This window comes from Penicillium subrubescens, assembly GCF_028828155.1.
Source record: "Penicillium subrubescens strain IBT 31985 chromosome Unknown utg000002l_segment0_segment0, whole genome shotgun sequence".
Taxonomy (NCBI): Eukaryota; Fungi; Ascomycota; class Eurotiomycetes; order Eurotiales; family Aspergillaceae; genus Penicillium; species Penicillium subrubescens.
In genome coordinates this window covers 561,310-588,573 of record NW_026643152.1, presented here as the reverse complement: position 1 = coordinate 588,573, position 27,264 = coordinate 561,310, and the positions used below count along the sequence as shown (strand labels likewise).

Here is a 27,264-nt window from a genome sequence, read left to right as displayed (position 1 = left end):
TCATTGGCTTGACATCACGTGCTGTGATTCAATCAACTATCAGATCTGGTTTAGCTCGGAGCTAGCCACTTTTGAGTTAGCTCTTATTGACAAGAGGTTTACGTGAGCCTCCCTCCAGGGCGATCCGAAAAAAAAAATTCGTTCTTCAACTTCCTGTTCCTTGGGGGATCCAGTAGACCCCGAACTCCACGTGACCGATGACCCAAGGCAGCAAGATGTGGGGGTTAACTAAACCACCAGAACCACCGTTTAATTCAGATCTGGTCAAACGGTGTTGGTGAAAACTGCTAAATTAAATAGTGAAATTTGTCTGTACAAGCGCACGTAAATTTGCTCAAGCGTTGACGGTCAATCAAGCATCGCGTTTTCTTTTCCAGGACCGCCCTTGCTCCACTGACAATATTTACTATTCCGCTTATTTTTCAACAGGTGGAAGGTGCGCTATCTAAGGTTGATTGGAAGGCTCAACTTATTTACTCATGCTGTAGTTTAAACTCTGTTGATAAAAGTCATATTCATCTGTTTTCATCACTGCATTATGCGCCGTCATTTGCCCTCAAATAACAGTGTGTTCAAATCAACACTTATTTTTCAACGGTTACACCCACGTGTTATTTTGGCAAATTATGGATACCCCATCACCATTAGTGGTGGGGGTAGCAGGAATGAACAGTGATTGTTGAACACGTGACGATTGATTCAGTCTCGCAAATACATCAACAGTTATCAAGAATCCACCAGGCGGGTACAGTAAGTTCACCAACCTCAGATATCGTTATTCATAGGGTGGTGACGTTTCGTATAGAGATGCAATAACTTTTGGCCTTCTAAAGATTTTGATTGAATTCACCGAGTCCGACCGGTGAAAGATGTTTCAAAATCATCTCATTTAAGCTACAGTACGAGGTGAAAATAATAGAGTAACTTACTATATCTTACGGCTGGCAGGCCAAATCACGAGAGATTATGACGCGGGTATTCCCAGATGGCAACTACGAAAGCTGGACACAATGTCGATCGCTTCTTCCACACGTCAAAATAGTGCTGGCATCTAGAAATGACACGGATGGTGACGATCGACTAAATGCTGCCACCCTCTCATCTAATTGTGGATTGTTCCTAGATCTTCAGGGTGCATATGAAGAGGCAGGATCGATGCATGGATGGGCGTTGAAAGCACGAGAGAAGGTGCTTGGATGCGAGCATCCTCACACGCTCATCAGTGTCATTCACCTTGGCAATGTGCTTGACAGCCAGGGGAGATATGAGGAGGCGGAAGCGATGCATCGACGAGCACTAGAAGGATTTGAAAAGGTGCTTGGACAAGAGCATCCATACACGCTCAGTAGTGTTGGTAACCTTGGTAATGTGCTTGACAGCCAAGGGAAATATGAAGAGGCAGAATTGCTGCATCGACGAGCACTAGAAGGAGTTGAAGAGGTGTTTGGACGCGAGCATCGTAACACGCTCACCAGTGTTAGTAACCTTGGCAATGTGCTCTCCAGGCAAGGGAAATATGAGGAGGCGGAATCGATGCATCGACGCGCCCTGGAAGGCAGTGAGAAGATGCTTGGACGCGAGCATCCTGACACGCTCACTAGTGTCAGTAGCCTTGGAAAAGTGCTCTCTCAACAAGGGAGATATGAAGAGGCGGAAGCGATACATCGACGAGCACTAGAAGGACTTGAAGAGGTGCTTGGACAAGAACATCCACACACGCTCAATAGTGTTGGTCACCTTGGTTTAGTGCTTGACAACCAAGGGAAATATGAAGAGGCAGAAGCGATGCATCGACGAGACCTAGAAGGGAGTGAGAAGGTGCTTGGACGCGAGCATCCTAACACGCTCACCAGTGCTAATAACCTCGGCCTAGTGCTCTTCAAGCAAGGGAAATATGAAGAGGAGGAAGCGATGCATCGACGGGCGTTGGAAGTACGAGAGAAAGTGCTTGGACGCGAGCATCCCGACACGCTCACCAGTGTCAGTAATCTTGGCCTAGTGCTTGACAGGCACCGGAAACATGAAGAGGCAGAAGCGATGCAGCGACGGGCGTTGGAAGCACGAGAGAGGGTGCTCGGATACGAGCATCCTGAAACACTCATCACTGTCAGTAACCTTGCTTTGCTCTTGACAACCAACGAAAAAATTGACAGGCAGAAACGATGCATCGACGGGCGCTTGAAGGATACGAGGTGCTTGGAGACGAGCATCCTCACACGCTCACCAGGGTCAACGGCTTTGGCTCAGTGCTTGACAGGCAAGGGAAACCTGCACAGGCACGGGCGCTAGAAGCATGACATAAGATGTTTGTACGTGAGCAATTTTACACTGCGATCAGTCTTTTGATTTTGTCGATCAACATAGGAACATGCAGAGACTTCTTAATTCTGGATTGTACCGGATTGTACCTATAGCATTTAGTGTAGAGGCAGCATATATATCGATCCTTGATATCTATACTTCCTGAAATTCGTTTGTTACTGTTTATCCTGATAGGTCGACGCGGTCCTGAGCTTAAGTTACTTCCACCAGAATCATGTTCCATTGTAGGGTAGCAGGCCATCTCTCATGTGCGGCCGCGTTTAGGTGAGACTGTTCGCTTAGCGGCGCTAGTATCTTTCATACAACACGTTACAAGCTTGTTTTCTTCTTGTGTATTAGCATTACTAGTATTTTTACTTCATGTACCTTTCTAGTGCCAAGCCTTTCACCACATTTGTTATGCCCCAAGGCAATATGATCATGATAAGTTCAGAAACCATTTGGGGGCGAAATGTAGGCGAAAGGATGCAACATCACCTTTCTTACTCATCTCAGGCGTTTTGGTTGATGATCTTGGCGTGATAGTAGCTAACAGCAGACTTTCTACCACTGCGTCTCGGTCTGTAATTCGCCACGCTAGCATTTTGTAATCCGTTTCTGGAAAGAGCTATAAAAAAAGGGTTCGATGACTGTTGCTTCTGCAGCTTTCAGGCAATATTCAAGATGTGTATTGGGGATGACGGGCCTCGGATATGCAGGTACCTGGTGGGCGTGCCACCACACAGGGCATTTCATGTCACCGGGATGGGGGTTAGATTTACTTGTGCACAATGATTGGCGAACAGGGGAATTCTATCGTTTCGAATGAGACTATAAATCTAAAACTGAACAATAATCACTTATATTCCACGCTTGGATCTCCTGCTCCGCCTTGCGCTTCTCTTCCATTTTTGTCAGCAGCTTGTCTCCGGCTTTCGACCTCTTTTTCCGCGTCGGACCTTTTTTCGCCACGGTCATGTCGCGTTTCTTCTGCGCTTCAACGATATCTTCGTAGCTCATTACTTTTGCATGTCCTACAACCGTCTGGCCAGTGGATTGTCGACAGGACTTTTCATTGTTCTGCTCAAATAGGATCCGGTTCTCCTCCAGCAACAAGGCGCGCTCCGCAAAGACCTTTTCGGCCGCGCGGCTCAGTGTCTGTAGACGGTGTTTACACACGCTGTCCAGATTCTGGGTGTCTTGCTCGACCTCGCGCCGAAGCAAGGCGAAATAATCAGAGGTGTTTGGAGTGCAACAGAGATTAGAGGACACGGTTGCAGGGTCCACAGGGACCACGATCTGTTTCTCGGGCTGGGTTGCTTCAAACTCTCGAAGGACACGAGACGGATCGAATGGAAAGAGGCCGCTTTTTGACCACGCGGATCGGATATTCCGGGGCGTAAGTGCCTCCTTTCGGGCGCGATCATAAAGATAGGTGAAGTGTGGCTTACCGATAGTACCCACCCCAGCGCGACATGCCTGTTCCACCTGTGCCCGGTATGCCGTTTTCAGGGGGCCAAAAACACCCACATCGCACGGCTGCAGTTTATGAGACGTATGAGAGGGGAGACGACACAGGATGATGCGGTTGGCAAAGCAGAATTTCATGACCTCCAGAGACTCATGGGTGCCGAAACCATCGCAGATTAAGAGTCGTGGCCGATCGCCCGCTCGCTCTCGAGTCTGCGGATTGAACACATGTTCTATCCAGTAGAGACTGATTTCTGTATTCGTATAGCCTGTTTTGGAGCAGGCGAAATGCCATCCAGGGGTGGCATGAGTGGTCCACGAACCACGATGAGTGGAGGCCGGCCAGATAATGAGAGGATGAAGGGAGCGACCATCGGCGGAAATGCATTCAACCGCTGTGACTAGCGTCCGCTTCACCGTGGTTCCTCGATGCTTTCTCAGATCGTCTTTGCCGACGAGCACCTTGAGGGAGTTGAGAACGCTAAGAAGAACTCCCGTCTCGTCCATATTATACACATTCTCCCGGAGAATGGCAGGATCAGCCAGTTCACAGCCAATAACGGCAAACCAGTGTTGGACTTTCTCTTCGATCTGCCGATCATCTCGCTTCCAATCGATCGCTCGTAGCCGTCGCGCTTTCAACTGCGGGTGGCGCAGGTAAAAACCCTGCGGCCAATTCTTTCCCGGAGGCCGAATCTCGAGGCTGGGATCTATGATTTGGAAAGTCGAGGATCGTTGGCGCGCGATGACCAGAGCGAGCGATCGTAGAAACTTGACTGGGAGCGGATAGCCGTTGTTCGCCAACCGCAACACATATTCTACCAGCGCTTGCTCCTCTTGTGGAGTGAGGTACTGCTGATTGGCGGCTTTATCAACGATAGAAGGCTTGTTATTGGCCCGGCGCCACAAGGTTGATGCGGGGATCCCGGTCGATCTCGACCGGGTTGCGTACGATGTCCGCCTCTGATGTTGATGGGTGGGAGACATCGAGGGTAATTTTAAGCACAGTATGCTGTAAGACGTTTGCTGGTAGGAATCTGCTGGTTGAAATGAAGCCATTCGAATTCTGAGAGGGCATAGGAGTAAATACTGCAAATTATACGGATAACAGCAAGGATGGGGATACCAGCACAGGTTACAATATCTTATATTGTTACTAAAAAATATTCTTAACTTCTAACTTAAATGAGGCCATGTTTGAAGCAGCTGGTTCCATCAAAATCTTGGAGAAGGCCAAAACCTACAGAATGTCTACACGAAGTTTCACCACACTATGAATAACGATATCCGGGAATGTTGAACCTAACTTACTCGTGGATTCTTGATGACTGTTGATGTATTTGCCAGACTTACACTAAACAATCGCCATGTCTTTAACAGTGACAGTTGAATTGTGCAAGCGTGTCGACAATGGTGATGTTGTATCCGTAATCTGCCCTAGTCACCCGCGGTTTTGACCGTTGAAAGACAAGGGACCATTTAAACACTGTTATTTGAGCAAATTTGCTGGCGCATACTGTAATGATGGAACAAGACATACATGAATATTTACATCGACGGATTTTAAACTACAGCACGGGCAAAAAAGCTGCAGGATTTGAATTGACCTCGAATAGCGCCATTTTTGACGGTTGAACACCAAAAGGAAAATTGAATATTGCCAGATAAGCAAAAGCAAACAGTCTAAAGCAGAAGTTCATGGGGCGGGTTAGTTGATGAAACTAAACGTGAAATTTGGCCGTTGACCGTCAACGGCTGAGCAAATACGGGAACGTTTATGTGGGCAAATCTCACCATTTGACGGTTTTCACCAGGACCGTTTGACGAGATGCAAATTAAACAGTGCTTTTGGTGGAACCCCACATCTTGCTGGCTCAGGCCATCGGTCACGTGGAGTACGGGGTCTACGGGATCCCCCGAGGAACAGGAAATTGAAGAACGGAAATTTTTTCGGATTGCCCTGGAGGCAGGCTCACGTAAAACTTTTCTCACGGCGAGCTAACTCAAAAGTGGCTAGCTCCGAGCTAAACCAGATCTGACTTAAAAGTTGTTTGAATTACAGCACGTGATGTCAAGCCAATGACTTGTCCGTAGGAGTGCCAAGCCATTCAGTTAAGGATATGATGATAAGCTTTCTGTCGGAAATAGGCTTTCGAAAGTATAGACAGAGTGGTACTGTATTTAGCGGCGAAGCATTTTCTATATACATAAATGACCTGGGAGGAAATTGCATTCGGTATGGTATAAATTCCTACAGAGTGATGGGAGTAATCAGTGGCCTGCAGGCTGCAGGCGCAGGCTCGATACCCCGCACCTGTTAGGGATTCAGCCTCACCGGAAGGCTGAGCTGACCGTCAATCAACAAAGGGGCGACGGTCTACTACATGCTCATCCGATGTACCACTCTAACAAAGGCAATCGCGATGGCTACCGTTAGTCAGAGAAAGTTGCACGTTTTTCGGGTGACAGGCCTGTTGAGGGAGTTACCTGATGAGGATCTCAAGACCGCAGTCCAAGAGGCCCTGAACGACAACTTTACCCACGACGAGAGTAAATCAAGGTCGAGATCACAATCGTGCCTTCATGCTATGAAAGTGACACGCAGAGGGTGGCGCTGGTGCAGTTCGGGGGTGGGGTGCCTCAGTTCCTTCATGAGCTGAGAGTCAACCCTCTCGGGGACTCGCAGATCGAGATGGGAGACGAAGATATCAACTTTGACTGCCACTTCTTTGGATTTACCCAGCTCTACACGACGGACGATAAGGAGCCTGTGGTTGCAGAGTAAGGACTGTGCCTTTATCTATATCTAGAAGATCAACGCTGACCGAACGAACATAGCATTATCGCCATCGCCGGGCTAGACGGTCATGCGTAGGGATCGTGGCAGGGCAGGGGAAACCTCGGTCGGATGTGGCTGCGGGACTTCCTATCGAAGGATTTGCCGCAGTGCCGCACGATGATCTACGGGTATAACTCTAAGCTGTCAAGCTACGGAGTCGATACGATCCTCGACGACAGACGGGAGCTGATGGAGGAGATCAAGAAAATCCGAAACACGAAGGAGGTAGGAGGCTGAGTGGCCTGCCTGTTAATAGAATTTTGGGCTGATTCTGTGACCGACCAGCTCCAGCAGAGACCTCTGATTTTCATTGCACACAGCTTTGGAGGCATTATATTAGCTCATGTGGGACCACCATCCGATGTGGAATATCTGATGCTGATATCAACTTATGGTGCCTTGTTAAGGCAATCCAGACGATGGAGGAAGACCACCCGGCGATCACGTCGCTATATCGAGCTACGTACGGCATGATCCTCTTCGCCATCCCCCACAAGGGATTAGTGATGGACGACATCCAGCAGATGCTAGCCGGTGACAAAAGCCACCCGCGAGAGCAACTACTGCAACAGATCTCCAGTAAATCGGACCTACTGATCCACCAGCTGGCGGATTTCAAGAATTTGATCAGAGATCGAAAAGTGGTCAGCTTCTACGAGACGGAGCAGACAAGACGGTTGGTATTGGTACGTGTTGCTCTTTGTCTGAACAGACTATGCCATACTGATCATCACATAGGACTCGGAAAGCGGATGATGGAAACGCACTGGAGACTTTATGACGACAGTGGGCGCAAACTCGGCTCTTCTCCAGCTCCCCGACCATGTAGAGGACAAGGTGCCGCTGCATGCAGACCACTCGACGGTGATCAAATTCGACACGCGTAACGCGGCCGGGTATCGAACGGCGCTCGATAAATTGCGACAGTTCTTAAAGAACGCGCCGTCGGTGGTGGCAGCTCGGTTTGGTAAGTGATATGCTGCAGGGTGTTTTCGCAATCTAACGGAACTCTTTCAGCACAGACGCGTCCGAAGCCTCAGCCGTGCTCCACGGTCCCTTTTAAGAAGGACCCGATGTTTGTGGGCCGTGAATCTGTCATCAGTGCGATCAAGGAAAGACACAAGGAGATCGGCCAGACTCATGAGCGGGTAGCATTGGTGGGGTTGGCCGGCGTCGGGTGAGCGGTCGCCATCAGAAAGCATATTGAATTATGAATGACTATCTGACTGCCATCAGAAAAACGCAGACGGCCATCGAGTATTCCCATCGCCTGCGAGAATCCACACCGGACACGTGGGTTTTTTGGATCCACGCAAGTAATGCGGCGCGGTTAGAACAGGGCTACCAGCAGATTGCCGCAGTCGCGGAGATTTCGGGACGGGACGATCCGAAGATGAACATTCTCCAGCTCGTGTGTCAGTGGTTGTGTGATGCACGCAATGGGCGCTGGCTGATGGTGTTGGATAACGCGGGTGACGATGGGATCTTCTTCGGCAGCAGTACATCCGATGAACGAGGGCCACTGGTGAGGTTCCTGCCGCAGGCCGCGTATGGATCAATGCTGATCACATCGCGAAATGGACGTGCAGCACGGAACCTGGTGGGGCGAGACGGTCATGTGATTGAAGTTCGGCCAATGAACGAGGAAGAGTCCCTCGCTCTTTTACAGGCAAGGATTCCGGCACCCCAATCTGGAGATTCTGGAGAGCCCGGAGAGGACGAGAAAGCGCTAGTCGAGGCACTGGAATATATTCCACTGGCAATCACTCAGGCCGGGTCCTATATTGCCAACCGGTTGCCCCTGGTCACGGTCGCCGTATACCTCCGACTTTTCCAGGAGAGTGAGTCGAAGCGGACGCGGCTGCTTCAGAATGAAGATTCGGCGGATCTCCGGCGCGACCCCAGCATTCGGTATGCGGTGATCACAACGTGGCAGATATCGTTTGAGCAGATCCGGCAGGAGCGGCCGGCGGCGGCAGATCTCCTTGCGTTAATGAGTATGGTCGACCGGTAGGGAATCCCCGAAGATCTGGTGCGCGACTCCGATGAAGATGAACTGGACTTTCACGATGAATTGGCGCCGCTGCTCAGCTATTCTCTGATCCGACTGGAGAGGAACGAACGGTTGGTCGACATGCACCGGCTGGTACAATTGTCGGTCCGGGCGTGGCTAGACATGCACCAGCAGCTCCACGGCTGGCAGGCCAAGTCACGAGCGATTATGGCACGGGTGTTTCCAGATGGGAACTACGAGAGCTGGACACAATGTCGAACGCTCCTTGCGCATGCCAAGAGCGTGCTGAAGTCTGTGTGTGACATCGATGATGAAGACGTATTGAATGCGGCCACGCTCTCATCTAATTGTGGGTGGTTTCTAAATCTTCAAGGAGTTCACACGGAGGCAGAATCAATGCATCGATGGGGGTTGGCGACACGAGAGAAGGTGCTCGGACGCGAGCATCCCGACACGCTCACCAGTGTCAGTTATCTTGGCTTAGTGCTTCGCAGACAAGGGAAATATGAAGAGGCGGAAGCGATGCATCGACGGGCGCTCGAAGCACGAGAGAAGGTGCTCGGACGCGAGCATCCCGACACGCTCACCAGTGTCAGCAATCTTGGCTTGGTGCTTGACAGCCAAGGGAAATATGAAGAGGCGGAAGCGATGCATCGACGGGCGCTCGAAGCACGAGAGAAGGTGCTCGGACGCGAGCATCCCGACACGCTCACCAGTGTCAGCAATCTTGGCTTGGTGCTTGACAGCCAAGGGAAATATGAAGAGGCGGAAGCGATGCATCGACGGGCGTTAGAAGCGCGAGAGAAGGTGCTTGGCCGCGAGCATCCTGACACGCTCATTAGTCTCAGTAATCTAGGCTCAGTGCTTGACAGCCAACGGAAATCTGCACACGCGGAAGCGATGTATTGACGGGCGCTAGAAGCACGACATACGATGTTGTACAGTACGTGAGCAATCTTACACTGCGATCTGTCTCGATGTTTAGATATCTTCGATCAACACAGGAACATAAAGAGGCTTCTGCATTCTAGACTGTACCCATAGCATGTGCTGTAGAGCATCACATATATTGATCAGTATCTAAACTTCATGAATTCGTTTATTACTCTTTATCCTCATAGGTCGATGCGGTCCTAAGTCTAAGTTACTCGACCAGACTCATGTTCCACACCAGGCTAACAGGCCATCTCCCACATGCCGACATGTTTACGTGTGGCTGTTCGCTTAGCGGCGCTAGTATTTTTCAGACAATACGTTACCCGTTTGTTTTCTTTGCTGTGTAATCGCATTATCGGTATTTTTACTTCTTGTACATTTCTAGTGCCAAGACTTTCACCAAAATTGGTATGCTCCCAGGCAATATGATTATGATAGGCTCAGATATCATTTTTTGGCCAAAGGTAGACGAAAAGATGCAGCATTCCATTTCTTACCCTTCTCAGACGTTTTGGTTGATGGTCTTGGCGTGATCGTCGTCAACAGCGGACTTTTTAGCAATCGCTTTCGACCTGTAATTCGCCAAAAAAACATTTTGTAATTCGTGTTTCAATATTGAACTATCAAAAAAGCATTTGAAGATTGTTGTCTCTGCAGCTTTCAAGCAATATTCCAGATGTGTATTGGGAGTGATGGGCCTCGAACGTGCAGGTACCTGGTGGGCGTTTCATCACACAGGGCATTTCATGTCACCGGGATGGGGGTTACTAAATCCCTCCGCATTCATATTCCGGTAGCTTAAGACAAGACGTCTTCTGGGCGTGGTGATGTTCGCGAAGTATATAGTTGTCTTGGATATGATACATGGTGTACCTTAGCATGGAGATCATTTAGCTGCCATAGACTGCATGTCAACTTGGCAGTTATTTATCCTCTTTTGACTTGAGGCTCGGCTGATCCAGATCCAAGCCCTATCACCGGAATCAATTCCCGCATCGTTTAATAGCATGACGCTGGAAAACCGCGTGTATATGAAGGCTACTTGGGTTTTGAGCAATCTAGTTGGTGGAGCACTGGAGACTAAATGAGGGCAAGCATCGGATCCCCCAGCCCTTTTTCCTTTTGATTCCCCTCTCCAGTCTCGCTGTTCCAGAACTCGCTGCAGAGTGTACTGTTTCCTCGAAAAATAGATTTTCATCACACATTAGGTCGATTTACAATCAGCTTCATTCTTTTCAAGTATACATATCTTCAACGCGGCCCATGTGGGACAAGCAATCAAGCTTCATTTGATTTTACAACACAGTTAACTAAGTCAAGTCATGTGCGCAATATTCCCGGGGGCCCATAAAAGACAAAATCGGCTCTCAAAAGGTATTTGCAGGACCCTCCCGCCAGCTACGTTGCATGTTTTCAATCAACTCAAATCCAGCAGGCCTCTGTGAGAGAGGACGGTTGCAAATATCGCTCCATTTCATCCACTTTAGATCAATGATGAGATGTGTACTCCGAATCGGGCCGAGCAGAGACTAAGGTCTGCAAAATAAACAAGGCCCTCTCCATAATATGAGACATTCTTGACTCCGAAAGTAATTTATCAATAAATCATATTCTCACATTGATGAAGGTCTGACAGTCAACTTTCACTGCTTATATTCTCGTATTTCAAAACAGACTCTCGGTAGGTACTGTATGCTCAACAAACGCCGTGCCCCTTTTTTTTGAGAAAGCCAGGGGCTTCAAATTATGCAAACAGGGCAAAATTAAATACCACGTAAGCTTCTATGGATATCCCTATTCGGCCTCTCGATAAATATCCGAACATCATATGTCCAACGACCCCTGCATGAGAACATATTTACGCTAAAGCCAGAGGACATCAAAGCGACTAGCAAAGCTTAACATGATAAGTTGCTGCTATGCCAGTCTGAGAAGTCCGCAAACGATGAAACTCCCTGGTCAAAGCCTTGACCAAGCGGTCTCGTCCCTGGGGTTGTTCCTTTCGACTGCGTCGCTCATATGTCTGATTGTCGTCTTCGTCGCATGTACATCTCCATCTGCGCCGGAATCGCTATACTTTTTGAAGGCAAGCAAACTTCTTCCTGCAAAAGATTACGATAGGCTGACTGGTCCAGGTGAATATGACGGGATTTCCACAGTTGACACACGCTATAAACCTTGTCCGACATGATTTTCACGAGAGATCAAAAGTTGGAATCCCAGACGAGGTTATCAGTCATAACAATGTCATGGGTAGTGTAGCTAACGACGCAGCTACCGCCGCTGAAGGTGTATCCACGACCGCGACTGCTGCCATACATGATGCAGATGACAAGATGAAGGAAGAGGCGCAGAGGTTGACTTCCCAGTTGTTCCAGTATTACACTGTAGGTCTTTGGGGCTATTGCATGAAGCGAGAAGGGTCCGAAATACAGTGTTCACGTCCCAACAAGACCTTTGTGTTTGACTTTTCAACCATTTTTGGTTCTCTCATGACCGATGTACGCAGACTCATGCCCACGGTCGACTGGCAACGGATCTCAGACTACCATCGGCTCGCCCGAACGATCGTTTGGCTGTACATCGCAGCGATTGTCACAAACGTCCTTACAGCCCTTGCTGCTTGTCGCAAAGCGTATTATCTGAAAGGAGGAAGGCTTCTTGTAGGTATCAGTCTAGTATGTGTTTCTCTAATGGCTTATTTGACCTCTACTAACCGTCTCAGATTTCTTCGTTATTACTCTTAGCGGCCACAGTGGGCTCGTCCGTTCTTTATGCGCTGGTCGTAGCTTGTGTTAAGGGGATTGCAGGAGATATTGGTGTACAGGTGTCTCTTGGAACACAAAATTATGTGGCTACATGGCTTGCAACTGCTTTCTCTATCGGGGCGCTTGTCATTTGGCTGATCCAGCTATACTGTTGTTGTATTTGAGCATCGAATGCCCATGTTGAACACTATCCCTGAGATTTGATGTTTTGTTATGCTATAAAAACATTGTTTATCTGCACCTTGCGATTGAACTTATTCTCCGACAAGAAAGGCGACCTGCGATTCCCAGCGCCACCCAGCGCGAGCATTACACGATTGCTTGCTCTTGAGGTAACGACCAGGGACAGTAATGTATATAGCAGCGTAAGAAGGCCAACTGCGTTAGTTGTTTGGAAATTTCTCTCGACAACGGTGGTCTCCTAATCGCCTCGTCTGAGATTCAGACGGATTACACATTTTTGCCATTGATCCGAATGCATCACGGGGGGAAAGAGATGGACGCTTACGGCAAAGATCTTCACATTCTAGCTGGGCTTGGCAGGCATTTCGAACCAAAACACGAACAGTATTTCTCAGATCTGCCAGGGTTTCATGAACATTTGACAAGGGCTGATGATGGCTGTCGTAGATTTCTGTCAAGTTATTGACGGTCTCTTGCGTGGCATCTTGAAGATGTTTGAAGAGCGCGTAGCATTCGCGGTAGTACATGTTTTCTGTCTGTTGCTGTCCCATTCGACGCACGATTTCTTCAATATTTCCCATCGCGTTGGGTTGATAAATTGGGGGAATCAGTCTCATGGATGCTTGAAATACATTGTCTGCGACCAGAAAAGGACCAGACAACAGCATCTCATGCATTCAAGGAACAGTGAAGGAAGAATAAACTGTCCAACAGGTTATGAATGTTGAATCACCAAATCCAACGTTGACGTAAATTCGAAAGTTGCGGTCCGCGGGGTCATTTTTTCACATATCAGTGTCCAGAAGCCCACCGGCTTTCTCTATAAATCTATGCCATTGAACCCTCGATTTCGACCAAAGGCCAGTCCTTCCTGCCATTATCCCCGCCACCATGAAAACCTTTGACGTACAGAACCTCTTTGATTCTGCGCTGGCTTGTATGCTGAGCATTTTCACGTTGGGTTATTTTTCCATTTTCCTGTGTCAATTCATTCTTTTTCGTTTACCTAGTGCACAAGAATCCATCCCAATGGCACTATCAATGATTGCATTCGGCAGCGGCGTCATCCTTTGGAGTTTGTCTGTTTTCTGCCACCGAGCATTTAACATATTTGAGGTCCGTACACCTCAAGAGCAGAAAAACATCGCTTGGTGCGGCCTATTATTTCTCGTGTGGACAGCGGCTCTTCCCACGATTGCGATTCTCTTTCCCGCGCAGCCTCTTCTGCAGTTGGGATACATGACCATTTTCACCGTAATGGCCCTCGGGAATTTGCCGGAGTACGCAGGTGCGAATGAGACGGCCACCGAAACTCCCCCCGTCGATTGCCAATTCATATGATCTGTGTCGTTCTATTTGCGTTAGTCCCAACCATGCATGCGCTTGCAGAACCTGTCACCACCAGCTCACCTTTGGCGACTGCTTTTGGGCGCTTCGTGCTCTGCAACGTAATGGGCGCCGCTGTCTACCTGTTGGAACCTTTCGAGAAAATCATCGCCATGCCAAACTGGAACCCAAGTCTTCACATCATGCATTCGATCCTTGTGTTGAGTCTCATTTCTTATTCTCGTGTTGTATTCGATGAAGTGACTTCGCGAATGTCTTGAACGACGATTTTCCTGGCCAAAGCAAGCCCAATGCCCTGCGGATTGTTTAGAAAAAGCGGTTTGGACTACAGGCCATAAATAGAAGCCTTGTTTAGCGAAAAGGTCAAAATCGGGGAGAACAAAGACACAAAGACCCTGTTTGGTCTATATTATCCTGCGACGTGGCTATTCATGTATGTGATGTCTGATGCGTCGGGCATCCACCGACCAATCAAACACCACGTCCGTTCTCTCACTTCTTTCATTTTCCCGTTACCCATGCTTAAGTATTTCTGTTCCAATGCTACAATACGATTTTGGTTGTTCATCTCTCTCTCGTACCTGAGCGGATAGTAAGGTTCTCTCCGAAAGTCGCATATTCAGGGATGTACTCATTGGAAACGTTCTTTTCCTATGCACCTCAACCTAGCCTAGGGTAGTCCACCTTCATGTCTAAGTGGTTTCGTGCATTTTTTTTGCAACGAATGGCCGGTATCTCAGCAAATGGACTGCTTATTACGTACAGCACGAGAGAAGAAGATATATATGTGCGCGATTTTACATTGGAGACTTGGTCAATAAATCGGTAAGGCATAGCACTAATGAACTTTAAACCATGAATGATATTGGATGAGAATAGGAATAGTGCCTCAAACTTTCTCGCATAATGGCTTGTCTCCCCTGGGGGTATACTGTACGCCATTCCCAACTCTGATTATGCAGATTCTTTATGATGGCGACTTGGCGATCTATCCCTCCCAGCCTGTCCTTCCTCGGACCAGCCATGGGTCGAATCCGTGTCTAGATCAAAAACCTGGGCTGATCTCTGAAAATGCACTTGGACTGCACTTCGAACGGCCACGTTAGTATCTGGACCTCCGCAGACTATTCAGTTGTCAGCTGACTGAGCAAATCACGAAACATAGAGCATTACACACCGATGACTGCCATCTTTCCCCGCTGTTGGTCAGCATACCGCCTCATTTCGATCTCAAAGTCCACCGCACCATCATATATCCACAGTCGTTTTCCTAATCGTCGAGGACGGTCAGGCGGGCTCCCCGAGCTGGGCATTCCGCGAAAAATTCGAAACTGAAGAATCTTCATGGTTTTCCATTAGTTGTGACCCCAATGTCTGTGCCTGAGCCAGCTTACGTCAAAATGATCCCGGTCGGTATCAAACATCCGCTGCCTCCACCGCTTGAACCATTCGGGATTTTCTATTGAAATCTTTTTAGTTCTCCCATAAAACGATCATCAACTTTGTCAGACTTACTAAATGGTCTTTCACGTTTCCAAAGCACTTCAACCCGACGCACCATGGCTGTCCTTTGGCAACTAGCGCGAAGAAGCATCTCAATATAAGGAAGCGCCCGAAAAACACCAATGTCTTCCAAAGCGAAGATGATTGTTCCATAACATGAAAGCTCAGGTGTTCGACCATAAGGCCCAAAGACCACGACAGGTTGCCTCCAAACAGCCTTCTCTGTCCGCTGCAAGCAGGAAAGTCGGTAAAGTGCGCGGTTAAGCTTGCAGTGGGGTCGAGCGACCATGTGAATGTTCCACGTTTCTTTTGAGCGCTCAAATTCGCAAACAGAGACATAACACAGGATATGCTGGCTGAACGCTCGCCATCCGGCCCAAGGAAACCATAAATAGATGTATTGACCGGGACTGAATTGTCGACTCGATATCATTGATAAATCCATCCATAGAATGCCGTCGGCCGCTGAGAGGTAGACTGTCGTGCTAGGGGATCTCCAGGGTAGATATGCAACCAGGGCTCGTAGACCGAGAAATGCCGTGCAAACGAACCACCAACAAAGGGCCCCAAGCAGTATCCAACGGTAAGGAGACTTTGTCTGTATAAGATGATGACCCAGTCCCGCGACTATGAAGCAAATCAAAAGATAGTGGCATTTCAAGGCAAATTGTGGATGATACCGTCGGACAAGCCTAGACGTGACGATTCCGACTAGAATGAAGCTGACGGCAGCCTACTTGAGGTTAGCAAACGCTGTCAAGGGTTTGTACAGGACAATCACTCACAAGTATCGTCACTACCTGGCTCGGCCGTGTCATTGTCATGGTGTTAGGGGCTGCGAATAGGACAGATGTATGGATGATCGCATGAACCATTGAAAGAAAGCCGATCCAACGATGAAAGCAAGCAAATGTGTTTCTCTCAATGCGGAAAACTTCCGCCGGTAGACCAAAATGCATTCCAAAGCATAGTGGGACTAGGTGGAGTACCACAAGCTGGCCAGCTCTCCTCGTGATGGCGTGCCAAGAGCTAGCACGAAAGACCAAAACTAGAATGTTTGTAGCCAGCAACATGGCCACAAATAAGCCCTGTGCCGTGGTGTCGATGTCAATCCACCGCATGCATATGCAACTGATAGCATGCCCTCTCTGACGCCATGGATCGGAGACACGAGAGAGAAAACGGGTCCAGAGGACATATTTCCCGCTCCCCGAGCACCATGCCACGAGATGGGTCCCGTATGCACAGGATAGCCATATCAGACAGATTACGGCAATAACCGCACCGTAAAGCTGTGGAATCGATAATGCTAGAATCGATTCTTTGATCTTTGAAAGAGTCAGCATCATGACTACAAATATCTTAGCAGCCGGATCATTGGTCCATATATATGGATGGGAATCTCCAGGGAGCAGCGCGTTTCAAATAACCTCATCTTAGAGATATGCTCAGATTATTTTTATCGGCCAATTCTGCGGTATGAAGTTAAATTGATCTCCTGTGGCTTCTATTTTGGATAATGCGTCAGCTAGCTTCCTGAGGAATGCGCAAATCGGACACTCGTGAAAGGCCCAGCAGTTTTTAAAAATGCATCTCTTGGATCCGTGGATGGGGACTATCGACCTCCTAGGAGGATTTCAAGCTCCTTTGGATAAATATCACGGCTTTGCAGTCATGCATCCGGTTTCCCCGTACCGTAAGTTCCCATTGGAATTATTAGATCTGCGATCACGACGCCATGATATCGCAGTCCATTACCGCGTCGAGCCTGGTGACTTTCCTGGCTTTAATTCATTTGATCAGGTTGTACCTTCTATTTCATTTCAAATCTGATTGGACACGGTTTAAGGCGGATGTCATACTAAGCAATTTGTCATGTATTATGTTTGGGACTTTAGCAGGGCTCTTTTGGGCCAACAAAGCGCCAGTGGGGCGGGAAGTCCTTCTTCAGTTAAGCGCTATACCCACAACCCTTCAAGTGGTAAGTCCAACCGTTCTATCAACCATTGAATGTGGGCTGAGTGAGTCATAGTTCCTTCGAATCGATTTCCAACAACGACGACACCCAACTCTGCCCGGATGGGTTCTCATCCTGTGCCCGATGTTCGCCGCATTGTCTAGTATTGCGAAGGTAGTTGTGGCTATTACTGGAACATTTTACTGGGACCGCTTACACTGGGGTATTCTTTTTATTCTGTGTCTGGACTACCTGGGGGTAGCCTTGTGGTATTGGTGGTTGGTTGGCCAAGTGCTAGCCCGAAGAAGGCTACAAATGATTGCGCTGTATGCCTCTGTCTTGGCTCTGCTTTTGCTTGCTAGTGCAAGCGTTGGGACGGTCTGGAAATTGTGGGTTATTGCACTGGAGGTAAGTCACGAGATTTTGATGCTTCATCTACATGATTCTAATGGTTTTACCAGGTTCAACTTGTCTTAATTGTCATATGGACAATTTTTCAGCAGCTCCTCTTCGGATAATGGGCGTGAGTGTTCTTCTACTGTGACAAGTGCAGTGATTTTTAGGGTAGAGTGACGGCGGCGTTGTGGGGGAGGGGGGAAGGTTGATAGATCATTCAATTTAACACGCTCTCGCGACAATTAAAACTTTCTCTTGATTGCAGGTCGTCTCAATTACTGGAAAGGATGTTTATATTCCCAATACCAGTGATTAGCTCCCCTTTAATATAAATTCTGATCACACTTTCATATCGAGCTACGAATTTGACAATGCTATCCAATATTTGAAATGATGCGATGGACAGAGTGCAACATCTTGCCGCTCATCTTATGAAAATTTAGTCACAAACAGTTTTTCAAGTTAAACAAAAGGTTCGCATGGCACAAGCCAATGATGCCAACAAGGCTAGCGTCATAACATGACCTACTGTAAACAAATAATAATTTCTCTAAGATTTCAGAAAAAGCTATCTAATCATCTAGGTATTGAACGGGCCAAACTGACCATTCCAAACTATCTCCCGTAATCCATCCAAACTTAAAGAGAAGATGGACTATATGCTGAGGGAGACGTTGGTCGCTAGCCTACGCGGCGATGAGCCATTGGGCGCAGTCGCCTCATCCAATCGCGTCGTTTTTCTTCGTAATGCGCATTCTCAACGTGGTTGCGGATCTTTTGAAACCCACTTTTCTTCTTAATTCCTTCTTCGAGGACGGTAATGAAAGAGAGACGGGGCCAATTCGGCCCTGGACGAAGGCGCATTCGAATCATCATCTGAGAATTCGGCTCAGAATCGCGTTCACTGTTCTGATACCGATTCCGACAGTTTTCATTTCTCGCCTCTTGAACTTTCTTCACATTGTTGGATGGGTCCAGCAGCGGGGTTTTGTCCAAGTCACAGATCTTATTTGCGTTTCTTCGGAACACCCGGCGAGTATAAGGAGACATCGCGGCTTAAGTGGAGAGCGAAGAGAGGAAGATCAAATTGCCCTGATATATATAGCCCGGAGCATCGAAAGAGCCAACCAGTATAATCGTGGAATGGTTGGTCCAATCCCTCTCAAATATGATTTCTGACACCGACATGCACTATAATGTGTATTCCAGCGATGAAATAATCTTCCTCAGATACAGATGGCCACCATGATTCATGGCGGTAAGCAGTCCTCATACATTCGAGGTATGTTACTTAGAGATAGGGTTCACCACGTCGGAGTGGATTCAGCTCGGGAATCAGGAAAGCACGGGTATTCAATGTTGAAACGTTGACTGGGTCAAAAGTGATGGTAGACGTTCCGATTCCAGGCCCTTTATTATGTCTGCAGCTATGCGATTTATTTCAAAGCTTCTATAAAACAATAGTGTTTTCCCTGCAGCTGCTCTTCCCTGCCACCCATCGACAGCATCGATTATCGCAAGCCACAATGACTCGAGCCAGTAGTTCTAAGCGGGCACTCATGAGAATCAAGTGCCGCGAGGCCTTGTCCGCTCACATCTGTAAGCTTCAGTCACATCATGTGTCTCAATTCACTGCTAACCTCTTCGTGGATGAACGACTGGGTCTCACCATCGCACCTGCCCAGGTCCAGCTGCAACCTTTCCCAAGTGACGGCTACTCTTGGTCGGCTACGGGCACGAGTGCTACACTCTTGGAAAAAAACATCAGCAGCGGAAATATATGGTTCTATAAATCCATATGTCAGGAATTGGGGCGTTCCCTTGAAGCGGTGCCCGTGCAGGTATTGAAAGGCACCGGAAAGGACAAAGTGAATCAGGCATGTCCAGTTTCTTCCAGCCTGGTTAGCGCGGCTTCTAACACGTTAAGATCCAGGATTGTGTCACAAGGTCGGGCTCCAGTTCTTTCACAGAAACCATTCTCCAGCTTGAGATCGCAATATCCAGGTTGAACGAAGAATTGAGCTACGCTCGTGAGCAACTGAGCCAGTCACAGGCCGAAAATTGCCGGTTAGATCAAGCCCTCACTCGCAGTGGCAACGAGCTAGAAAGCTCGACATTCGAGAACAGCAATTTGAGAAATGAGCTACTGAGGTCAGAAACCAGTATTATCAAGGCAATGCAAGCATTGGAAGGGACGGCAGTGAAGACAGCAACCGAAAGTCAAGAGGATCTGCAGATGGAAGACTAATCCGAGCCGCATCTTTGTAATTAGTCTCCCAAGAACTATTTTCGTCTTTTCACCTTGATCCAGAAAAGTTGTAGTTATACAAAAGTGCAAATGCAACGGGGAGAAGGATGGTTATCCCGTACTTGGCCTTCCATTGGGCGGGAGGCCGCTTGTGCACTCCGTTGGCTTTGAGCATCTCAAATCACCTCTTCAATAAATTAATTCGGATTGAGGCCATACTTGTCTTCTTGTCTATTGGTGTTCATTCTTCCCGTAACTCTAACAGTGACAAACGTTTATATCCTCCATGGCGCCAATTTTGGGTTGAGGGATGCAATAAACGATCGCTTAACACACACAGAATACCATACCCACACAAAACTCCCAGAGCTTAAATAGAGATAATTCCGATTAAACCTGCTTTAAAGTTTCATGACACACAAGGTCCGCCAAGCAATCTATCAATTCTGTTCTATCCGATCAACGAGAATGGGCTCTGAAAACCCTTTCCTCCCGTGGACCACTCATGTCGCATTTCTCCAATCACGCCTTGGATTCGGCGAATTACCATTGCAGCCCATTAATTGCTCACAATCTCCTGTTCTTGGAACAAACAGATACAGGTAAGTCTCTAAGTTGCCGGATATCTGAATCTCATATTGATCTCCTGAAGCTTCGGAGTTCCCCTTACCGTTTCTCAATCACAAAACTGGATTCATTATTCGATTCCTGCCAGAGTCCAAATGATGATCCTCTTGGCGTCATTGACGAGCGAAAAACCTCCAGGCAGTCACATTTCAGGACTGGTACACTGCTCTAAATACTCATTTCCGTCCGTTGACCAAGTCATGCATCAGGAGAAGATTGCATATCTCGACTGCCTATCAATCCGATCAGCTATCCTCAACCTGGAGAAATATCCTCTGGGCTGGATGAACAGTAATCCCATCAAGCCATCGTCAATCCGAAACCATTCAACAATGTTGCCCAGAAGAAGTCTTTGGTCGAACATAGCTACCGGAAGACATCGGGTGCTTGAAGACCATTTTCGAGGTAAGCCACTATAATTGCATCTCAATTCTTTCAGCACAAATAATGACGGCTGCAACATCTATTCCCAACCTGAAGTCCGCCTTATGCACGTTCCCGGGTGCTTTGAGGTGCTGTACCGAGATCAGCTATTGTCAATGCGGTCACTTTCGAACCAAAGGGCCAAAGGGGTATCAATCCGAAGATACGCCTTTCATCGATGCATTACACATCGAATACGCTCCAAGGATGTGTTTTTAGCGGTGAGATTTCAATTTCTACCCATGATCTTCTAGTCTCTATTAGTCAACTCATTGCATCGTGACAGGAACCATCCTTATGTTATATTGCTCTTAAGCGAGTTCCCAGAATCTCTCGTGGGCTTAGTCAGATCTCAACAACCATGACACCTAGGAAGCCAACGACACATGTCGACGTATCAACAGATCCCCAGAACGTGTCCACTCGACAAATACTTTTGGTTTTACATAACACAGTGGCTCTCACTGGTTTGGCACCTAGTATTGAGGTCCGGGTGGAGAGGATGGGTTTGGTGCCAATAAGTTACAATCCGAACAGTAACATCCTCTACGTTGACCCGATCTGGCAGAACCCTGATATTATGCATTGCATTTTCCCTTGCACTGAATCAAAATTGGCGCAGGGGAATTGTGCTCCATCGAGTGGCCTATGTGATCATCTTCTGGAAGAGCTTTGCCGAAAGGCACTGCGTGTGATCTACACCGAAGCCCCTCTCCCAATTTCCAATCAGAATTGGGTTATTCGGTGTGTAAGAAACCGCCTTCGCTATATGCCTCGTCATGTAAAAATCTGCAAATCGGGGCCAGCTCAACTGTCAATTATCTGGGAGACCAAGGGGTCCGAGTTCCCGTTCATTGCGCACCGTTCTAAGCCAGAGTACCATATCGTGCTTCATGCAGAGAGCTGCAACGAAGTTGAGTCACCTCTATTTCATGGACACTCGGGTATGTACCGCATAGACAAATGTTTACACCTGACCAGGGATTAACCCCATGGCTGATCACTCTGCTCTTAGTTTGCTTTCCGGGTCAGCAGGCGCTCTGTGGCTGTTCACAGCAATTGGTTTCGAATAGCCGGGCATCTGTCGTGTTTGCCAATCTCGACTGTTCTCAAAGATATTACGCTATGGTCTCCGTCAATCAGGATATGGCATTTTGGGGGGTGTCTACCCTTTCTGCCTGTCCGGATACAGGCATTAGTTTCGAAGAGCCGTGGGGATCGCAGACGGTCTCCGTCGAGAACGCTTCACACTCGAGTATCAGCCACGGTCAATCTTTGTCACCATTCCACTTGAGAGTTCTACAAAACAGGCAACGATCGCAAATAGCTGGAATGATCCGAGCGTATTCCTGCCTACCAGAGAAAACCCCTCAACTGTAGGACAAGCAGTCTGTTATTCGACTTTCCCAGCTATGACCTTTATTGTCTTTACTGGTTATCTCAGGCTGTAATTCTTTGATGATTTCAGATACGACTCCAAGGCTTCTGGATATTTGATGTATAACTTGATCCTGATAAAAGAACGGGGCAACACTTGCCAAACGCCGCTGCTACCTATATCTTTCGTGAATCCAGCATGTCGGCGGTTCTGAGAACCCCCATTTGGACAGTGACTCATAATATAATATCTCATTCAAATAAATCAATGACATACGGATTTATACGATGTAGCATCAAAGCCCATAAGGAGCCTCGTCCAACCAAAATTCCAACACGATGCCATTAGCTATAGAGTCGCTACCTTGAGAAAATATATTTCGGCTTTATTCCACGACCTCCACGTCAAACTTTGGCGTAAAGTTTGTAAGACTCAACTCCAGGGAAGACAAGGACGAGACCAAGTGACCTGAGGCGGTAGCTGAGGGAGTTGTCAACTCATTTGACGACGGGAGGCTCGTATCGTCCCTATCAGTCTCGTATTTGGCCTCACGATTCGCCTGAAGGCTGGGTCGTTGGAAGGCACGAGGTGGCACATTAATCCCACACACCGTGTGCACAGATTCGCAGTTTGACTCTTGGCGTGAGTGGAGACGTGATCGTCCCACCAGATTGGCATTGCTGTCTTGCCTGGCATATTCGGGCATCTGGCAAGCCAAGGCAGGAGGTGGCGTATATCCCAGCTTTCTCAGACGATTCAAGACCGTGAATTCCAGCTTCAGCTTGATGCTATAAACCACGGTTTTGAGGCTGACTTCGATGTAGTGAAGCTTGTACTCGGCCACGAGCAGCAGAATGTTCATCAGGACCACAAGAATATTGATCCAGAGTAGGTGAAGGATGACTTTTCGGTCCTGTTGGTGATGTAGATCTCGCTTATCCCTCCTTCTTTCCACTGCCTGATGTATATAGACACCCGAGAGAACCAATTCCTGCATACAGAATCCGGTCACCTGGATCCGATCGTAGATAGCTGCCGGTCCGGCAAATTCGCTGTGACCACTATTCAGACCGTAGAAGAGTACCGTCGTCGGAATATGTAGGATGAAGAAATTTGTAATAATCATCCATAGCACCCAGCGAAGCTTCAGGGGGTTTGTCGCAAGCACATTCAGGCGGGAATAGAGCACCACGGCTTGTCCAGTCACCATGGCATACCACCCCAGAATGAATGGGATTGACATGGCCAGGTTGGATGACTGAGATACAAATCGTATCATAGCCGGGATTGTATGGACCAGGATGCCCCACGATGCTACCTGCATGCTCCAGAAATAGAGCCCTCGGTAACGTCGGAATGAGTCGAACACGGCGATTCCCGTCTCCAAGGCGTTGTAGGCGCCGATCGAAAACATGGATATAATTTGAATGATGGAGATGTTCTCGATGAGGATGGCTCCTACGTTAGGCGGCAAGTTGGTGATGGTTGTGTCCATGACAACGTAAGGCAGGCGTAAATGGAAAGATCACGACTGTGAACTGAGACAAACGAGGTCCAGTGAAATATCACTTCCGGGCCTAGCTATTAGTTATTATATCGGCCTGAGTGACATAATCACACATGAATAGAACCAATCCTTAGGCCATTGTACGAGAGTTCACCTTCAAAAGTCATGATGTATTCTATCCGCACGATTTCACCATACGACAAGGGGAATGAGACTAAGTACGAGTAGAGTTGTACTTCGAGTCGTATCAATCCTCTGGGAATCAGTACTTCTGAAAACCCCTTGTGGGGTAAGGGTTTTCTGGTTTGGATCAAAGGCGCGACTGGCGGTGATAAGGAATGGCCCGAGTAAAGCCACAAAGGTTATTTCTCCCGGATATCCATGGGTAGGAAAATATTGGAATTATATTTGTCAATGGTCGTGTTCGCACGCTGACGGAAATGCCCCTGTTCCAACAAACTACGCGTCAACAATGCAATGGACATATAAGGCGCAAAAGAATCCATACAGCTGATCCATGGAACCGAATGTTTGACATCACAACTGCCATGAATCATCGGCTTTGAATTTGGAATTATGCCCCTTGGTTGATGCCGGTGGGCCCTGAAAGTCTAACATACAAGACTATTACTTATTCCGGCCTTGCGGGTCGGTAACTCCTATCACGGTTATGGCCGTTCCAAACTTCTCGAAACAAATTATTTTGTCAAAAAATCCCGTCACTGAAAGAATCCCATGCAGGTCAAGTTGGTTCCCTTGGGCATCTTGACTTTGGGGTACGTTTCTCGGGAGGGAACTTCTAGAACAGGTCCAGTTCATTTTTGACCCACTCCGGTACTTTACTGCCAGCAAAATCCAGGCTACGAGCGATCTCCTTGTGGAGTAGCTTTGTTCTTGCTGGCCAGAAGGGAGCGTGCCAGCTTTTTGCCCAGAGTCGGAAGCGTTGCGTGTGGAGCTACACGGGATCAGCAAGTGTTGCTGTAGTCTCTCCCTTCGACTTGGACTTGGCACGTTGAATTGAGTAGATTTTACTACGTGACAACTATTCCTCGTGAATGGAATCTTCATCCTAATCTCCGTGTGTAATGGAAGATGATGTTGTAAATTTAAGATGTCCATGATCTGTCTCGCAACGCCAGCTTCCTCGATCATCACATTGTGATCAGTTGCAAAAGCTTGAGCAGCCCCATACCTTTGACTATCTTACCTCCATCCAGAAATAAAACACTGCCGGTGCTCTAGATGCGTCTGCAGGCGTTTACGGTTTGAGTTTTAGCATTGACCTGAAACAGTCTCCATTGTAACGCTACAACAAAGAGTTATGGTAGATTCAACAAAAGGATCCACGTTGCGAATGTTTCAGACAGAGATACACAATTTAGGAGAATCATTTGCTGTAACCTGATCAATTTAGTAAGGCATTTTGCTAATGTTGTGTGCTCATTTTGAGCACCATGAAAGTGGAGTGCAGGGATTTCCTTATCAAATTCAGAATGATGGTGTGCTCTTTTGGGTGCTTTGTGATCCGAATGTGAATATGCTTGCAATGAAATTCAGTTTCTCTTCACATTAGGTCAACTTTAATTTCTGCACTAACATTTTCCGAGCCATCGGTGAGTTACTCTAGAAAGTAACAGGGCGCACCATTCTGATGCTAGTTCAGTATCCAGCATTTCTATGCCCTAAATTTTAGCTGAGATTGCCTCATGTTTCATATTCCGTATTATGATCATCTATATATAATCCATCGGTTTCCCATGAAGGGTAACCACCACCATCTCTGGTTCTCCTGCACGCGAGGGTTCAACTGTCTCCGAGCTGAAATTTTACGATGCGGCCCAGCATCAAGTCTACGCAGAGTGAGAGAGGTTGCTCAAGGCCAAAGTCAGACGCCCACATAGGTGAATTGGACAGAATTCATTCTCGATCATCAGCTACCTCTGACACCTTTGAACACCGTGTACTGCGATCAGCCAAGCGCTCAGCTACGGATCAGGTAAGGTTTTCCGGCTTTGTGGATCTTCCATCTCTAGCCAGCCCTCCACAGAGCCTTTTCCCAACGCTTGTTCCCATATTGACCTTGAATACAAGTTGCCATTTCCGCACAAAAGACGACGAGAAGACGACAATCACGACAGTCTGTCTGTTCACAAAGCCTGTTTCAAACACATAGGCAGGGCCCAAGAAAAGCTTTTCAGAGCCCGGGAGGACCAGGATCAAGAGCGAGCAGAGAGTGCCCAAGTCATACAGCGGCTGCAGATGGAGAAGGCGGAAGAGATGGCAAAATTGAGAAAGGTACTGGCGGAGAATGAGAATCTCTCATGCGAAGCCAAAAGATTGCAAATGGAAGCCAGTCAGTTGCAGCAGCAGCTTGAATCTTTCAATTCCGCCATGCAAGGCCAAGTGGCATGGAATGATATCCAACCAGCTCTGTATCAAGCTCACGGTGACCTGGTAGCAGCGGCCACGCAATTCTGGAGAAATGTGGAAGCCATTCAGAACCGACAGCTAGCTACCTATTTGCCAGGGTCCGGAGTGGTGGATACAGCATGGACCAGTCAAATCAGCGCACAAGATCCCATCGTTTCTACCTCATTGCCGGAGATTTCTGAACTGGGTGAATACTCTGTCCTGCCTCAGCAAGCGCCGACATCTGCAAATTAGAACCCCGAGGATTGCATTAGAGTGGAGGGCCTGGGCCGTCATGCGATTGTTTCATGCGGTATATTTTTGTGCAAAGTGAATGCCATCTTCCTATTATTATGTCGCGTATTATGATATCAGAAATTCATGTAGACCACGGCCCATTCAAATCGTACCTCATAGTTGCGACGCATGAGGCATAGTATTCCGTTGCGGGGACACCGCCTCACATTTGGGCAAAGCCCCATTGATCTACGAGCTGTCCGGAGAGAAACGGGGAGCAGGGGCCCACTAGGCATGTATTTCTGTCAAGAAAATAGGTCCACTGGTATTATCCAGCCAACTACTAGCCAGATTTGGTTAGCTTCCTCTCGTTTCACACACTTTCACATGCCCCTTTTCCTATGTTAGATAACCACCACCAATACACACATCTTCGATCCTATTCGCTCTGCCGCATACTAGTCCATACTGTTTTAGCTTGCTCTGACAATTTCTAGGTTTAAGAAATATTATGTAAAGAGAGGCCTTCGAAACTTACACCAGTCAGCCCCACTATAGTCCGCCGTACCCACTACCGATCGTGGTCTAGCCTTCTCCCAGCGGAGTCGAAAACTCAATTAACCATGATCGGCCGGGATCTACGATCCCACGAAAGTTAAATGGTACGCATGGTCTCCACTCGTTGCCGTTTTCTCGCCCTTTTCTCATACCCCACCCGGTC

At 47.8% G+C, this 27,264-nt stretch overlaps 9 protein-coding genes across 9 annotated transcripts; 6 read left to right on the top strand and 3 right to left on the bottom strand.

Annotated features, from left to right (window-relative positions):
* Positions 1–966: 966 nt before the first annotated feature.
* N7473_001678 (uncharacterized protein) lies at positions 967–2,289 on the top strand (the record flags this gene model as incomplete). Its single annotated transcript, XM_057147618.1, has 1 exon — positions 967–2,289. One exon carries the CDS (start codon positions 967–969, stop codon positions 2,287–2,289), a length of 1,323 nt encoding a protein of 440 aa, XP_057011272.1.
* Positions 2,290–3,132: 843 nt separating this feature from the next.
* On the bottom strand, positions 3,133–4,758 carry N7473_001677 (uncharacterized protein; the record flags this gene model as incomplete). Its single annotated transcript, XM_057147617.1, has 1 exon — positions 3,133–4,758. One exon carries the CDS (start codon positions 4,756–4,758, stop codon positions 3,133–3,135), a length of 1,626 nt encoding a protein of 541 aa, XP_057011271.1.
* Positions 4,759–6,150: 1,392 nt separating this feature from the next.
* On the top strand, positions 6,151–6,646 carry N7473_001676 (uncharacterized protein; the record flags this gene model as incomplete). Its single annotated transcript, XM_057147616.1, has 2 exons — positions 6,151–6,552; positions 6,610–6,646. Exons 1-2 carry the CDS (start codon positions 6,464–6,466, stop codon positions 6,644–6,646), a joined length of 126 nt encoding a protein of 41 aa, XP_057011270.1. The 5' UTR covers positions 6,151–6,463.
* Positions 6,647–6,679: 33 nt separating this feature from the next.
* On the top strand, positions 6,680–7,366 carry N7473_001675 (uncharacterized protein; the record flags this gene model as incomplete). Its single annotated transcript, XM_057147615.1, has 4 exons — positions 6,680–6,835; positions 6,896–6,955; positions 7,018–7,296; positions 7,349–7,366. 4 exons carry the CDS (start codon positions 6,680–6,682, stop codon positions 7,364–7,366), a joined length of 513 nt encoding a protein of 170 aa, XP_057011269.1.
* A 21-nt stretch (positions 7,367–7,387) lies between these two features.
* On the top strand, positions 7,388–9,533 carry N7473_001674 (uncharacterized protein; the record flags this gene model as incomplete). The annotated part of the gene is given in 4 exon segments (XM_057147614.1): positions 7,388–7,577; positions 7,628–7,787; positions 7,847–8,612; positions 8,625–9,533. The coding sequence occupies 4 exon segments, from the start codon at positions 7,388–7,390 to the stop codon at positions 9,531–9,533; spliced, it is 2,025 nt and encodes a 674-aa protein (XP_057011268.1).
* Positions 9,534–18,395: 8,862 nt separating this feature from the next.
* On the bottom strand, positions 18,396–18,764 carry N7473_001673 (uncharacterized protein; the record flags this gene model as incomplete). The annotated part of the gene is made up of 1 exon (XM_057147613.1): positions 18,396–18,764. The coding sequence occupies one exon, from the start codon at positions 18,762–18,764 to the stop codon at positions 18,396–18,398; it is 369 nt and encodes a 122-aa protein (XP_057011267.1).
* A 476-nt stretch (positions 18,765–19,240) lies between these two features.
* On the top strand, positions 19,241–19,962 carry N7473_001672 (uncharacterized protein; the record flags this gene model as incomplete). Its single annotated transcript, XM_057147612.1, has 2 exons — positions 19,241–19,582; positions 19,699–19,962. 2 exons carry the CDS (start codon positions 19,241–19,243, stop codon positions 19,960–19,962), a joined length of 606 nt encoding a protein of 201 aa, XP_057011266.1.
* A 2,813-nt stretch (positions 19,963–22,775) lies between these two features.
* Positions 22,776–23,885, bottom strand: N7473_001671 (uncharacterized protein; the record flags this gene model as incomplete). The annotated part of the gene is made up of 1 exon (XM_057147611.1): positions 22,776–23,885. The coding sequence occupies one exon, from the start codon at positions 23,883–23,885 to the stop codon at positions 22,776–22,778; it is 1,110 nt and encodes a 369-aa protein (XP_057011265.1).
* Positions 23,886–25,728: 1,843 nt separating this feature from the next.
* On the top strand, positions 25,729–26,561 carry N7473_001670 (uncharacterized protein; the record flags this gene model as incomplete). The annotated part of the gene is made up of 3 exons (XM_057147610.1): positions 25,729–25,756; positions 25,832–25,893; positions 25,935–26,561. 3 exons carry the CDS (start codon positions 25,729–25,731, stop codon positions 26,559–26,561), a joined length of 717 nt encoding a protein of 238 aa, XP_057011264.1.
* Positions 26,562–27,264: the final 703 nt, after the last annotated feature.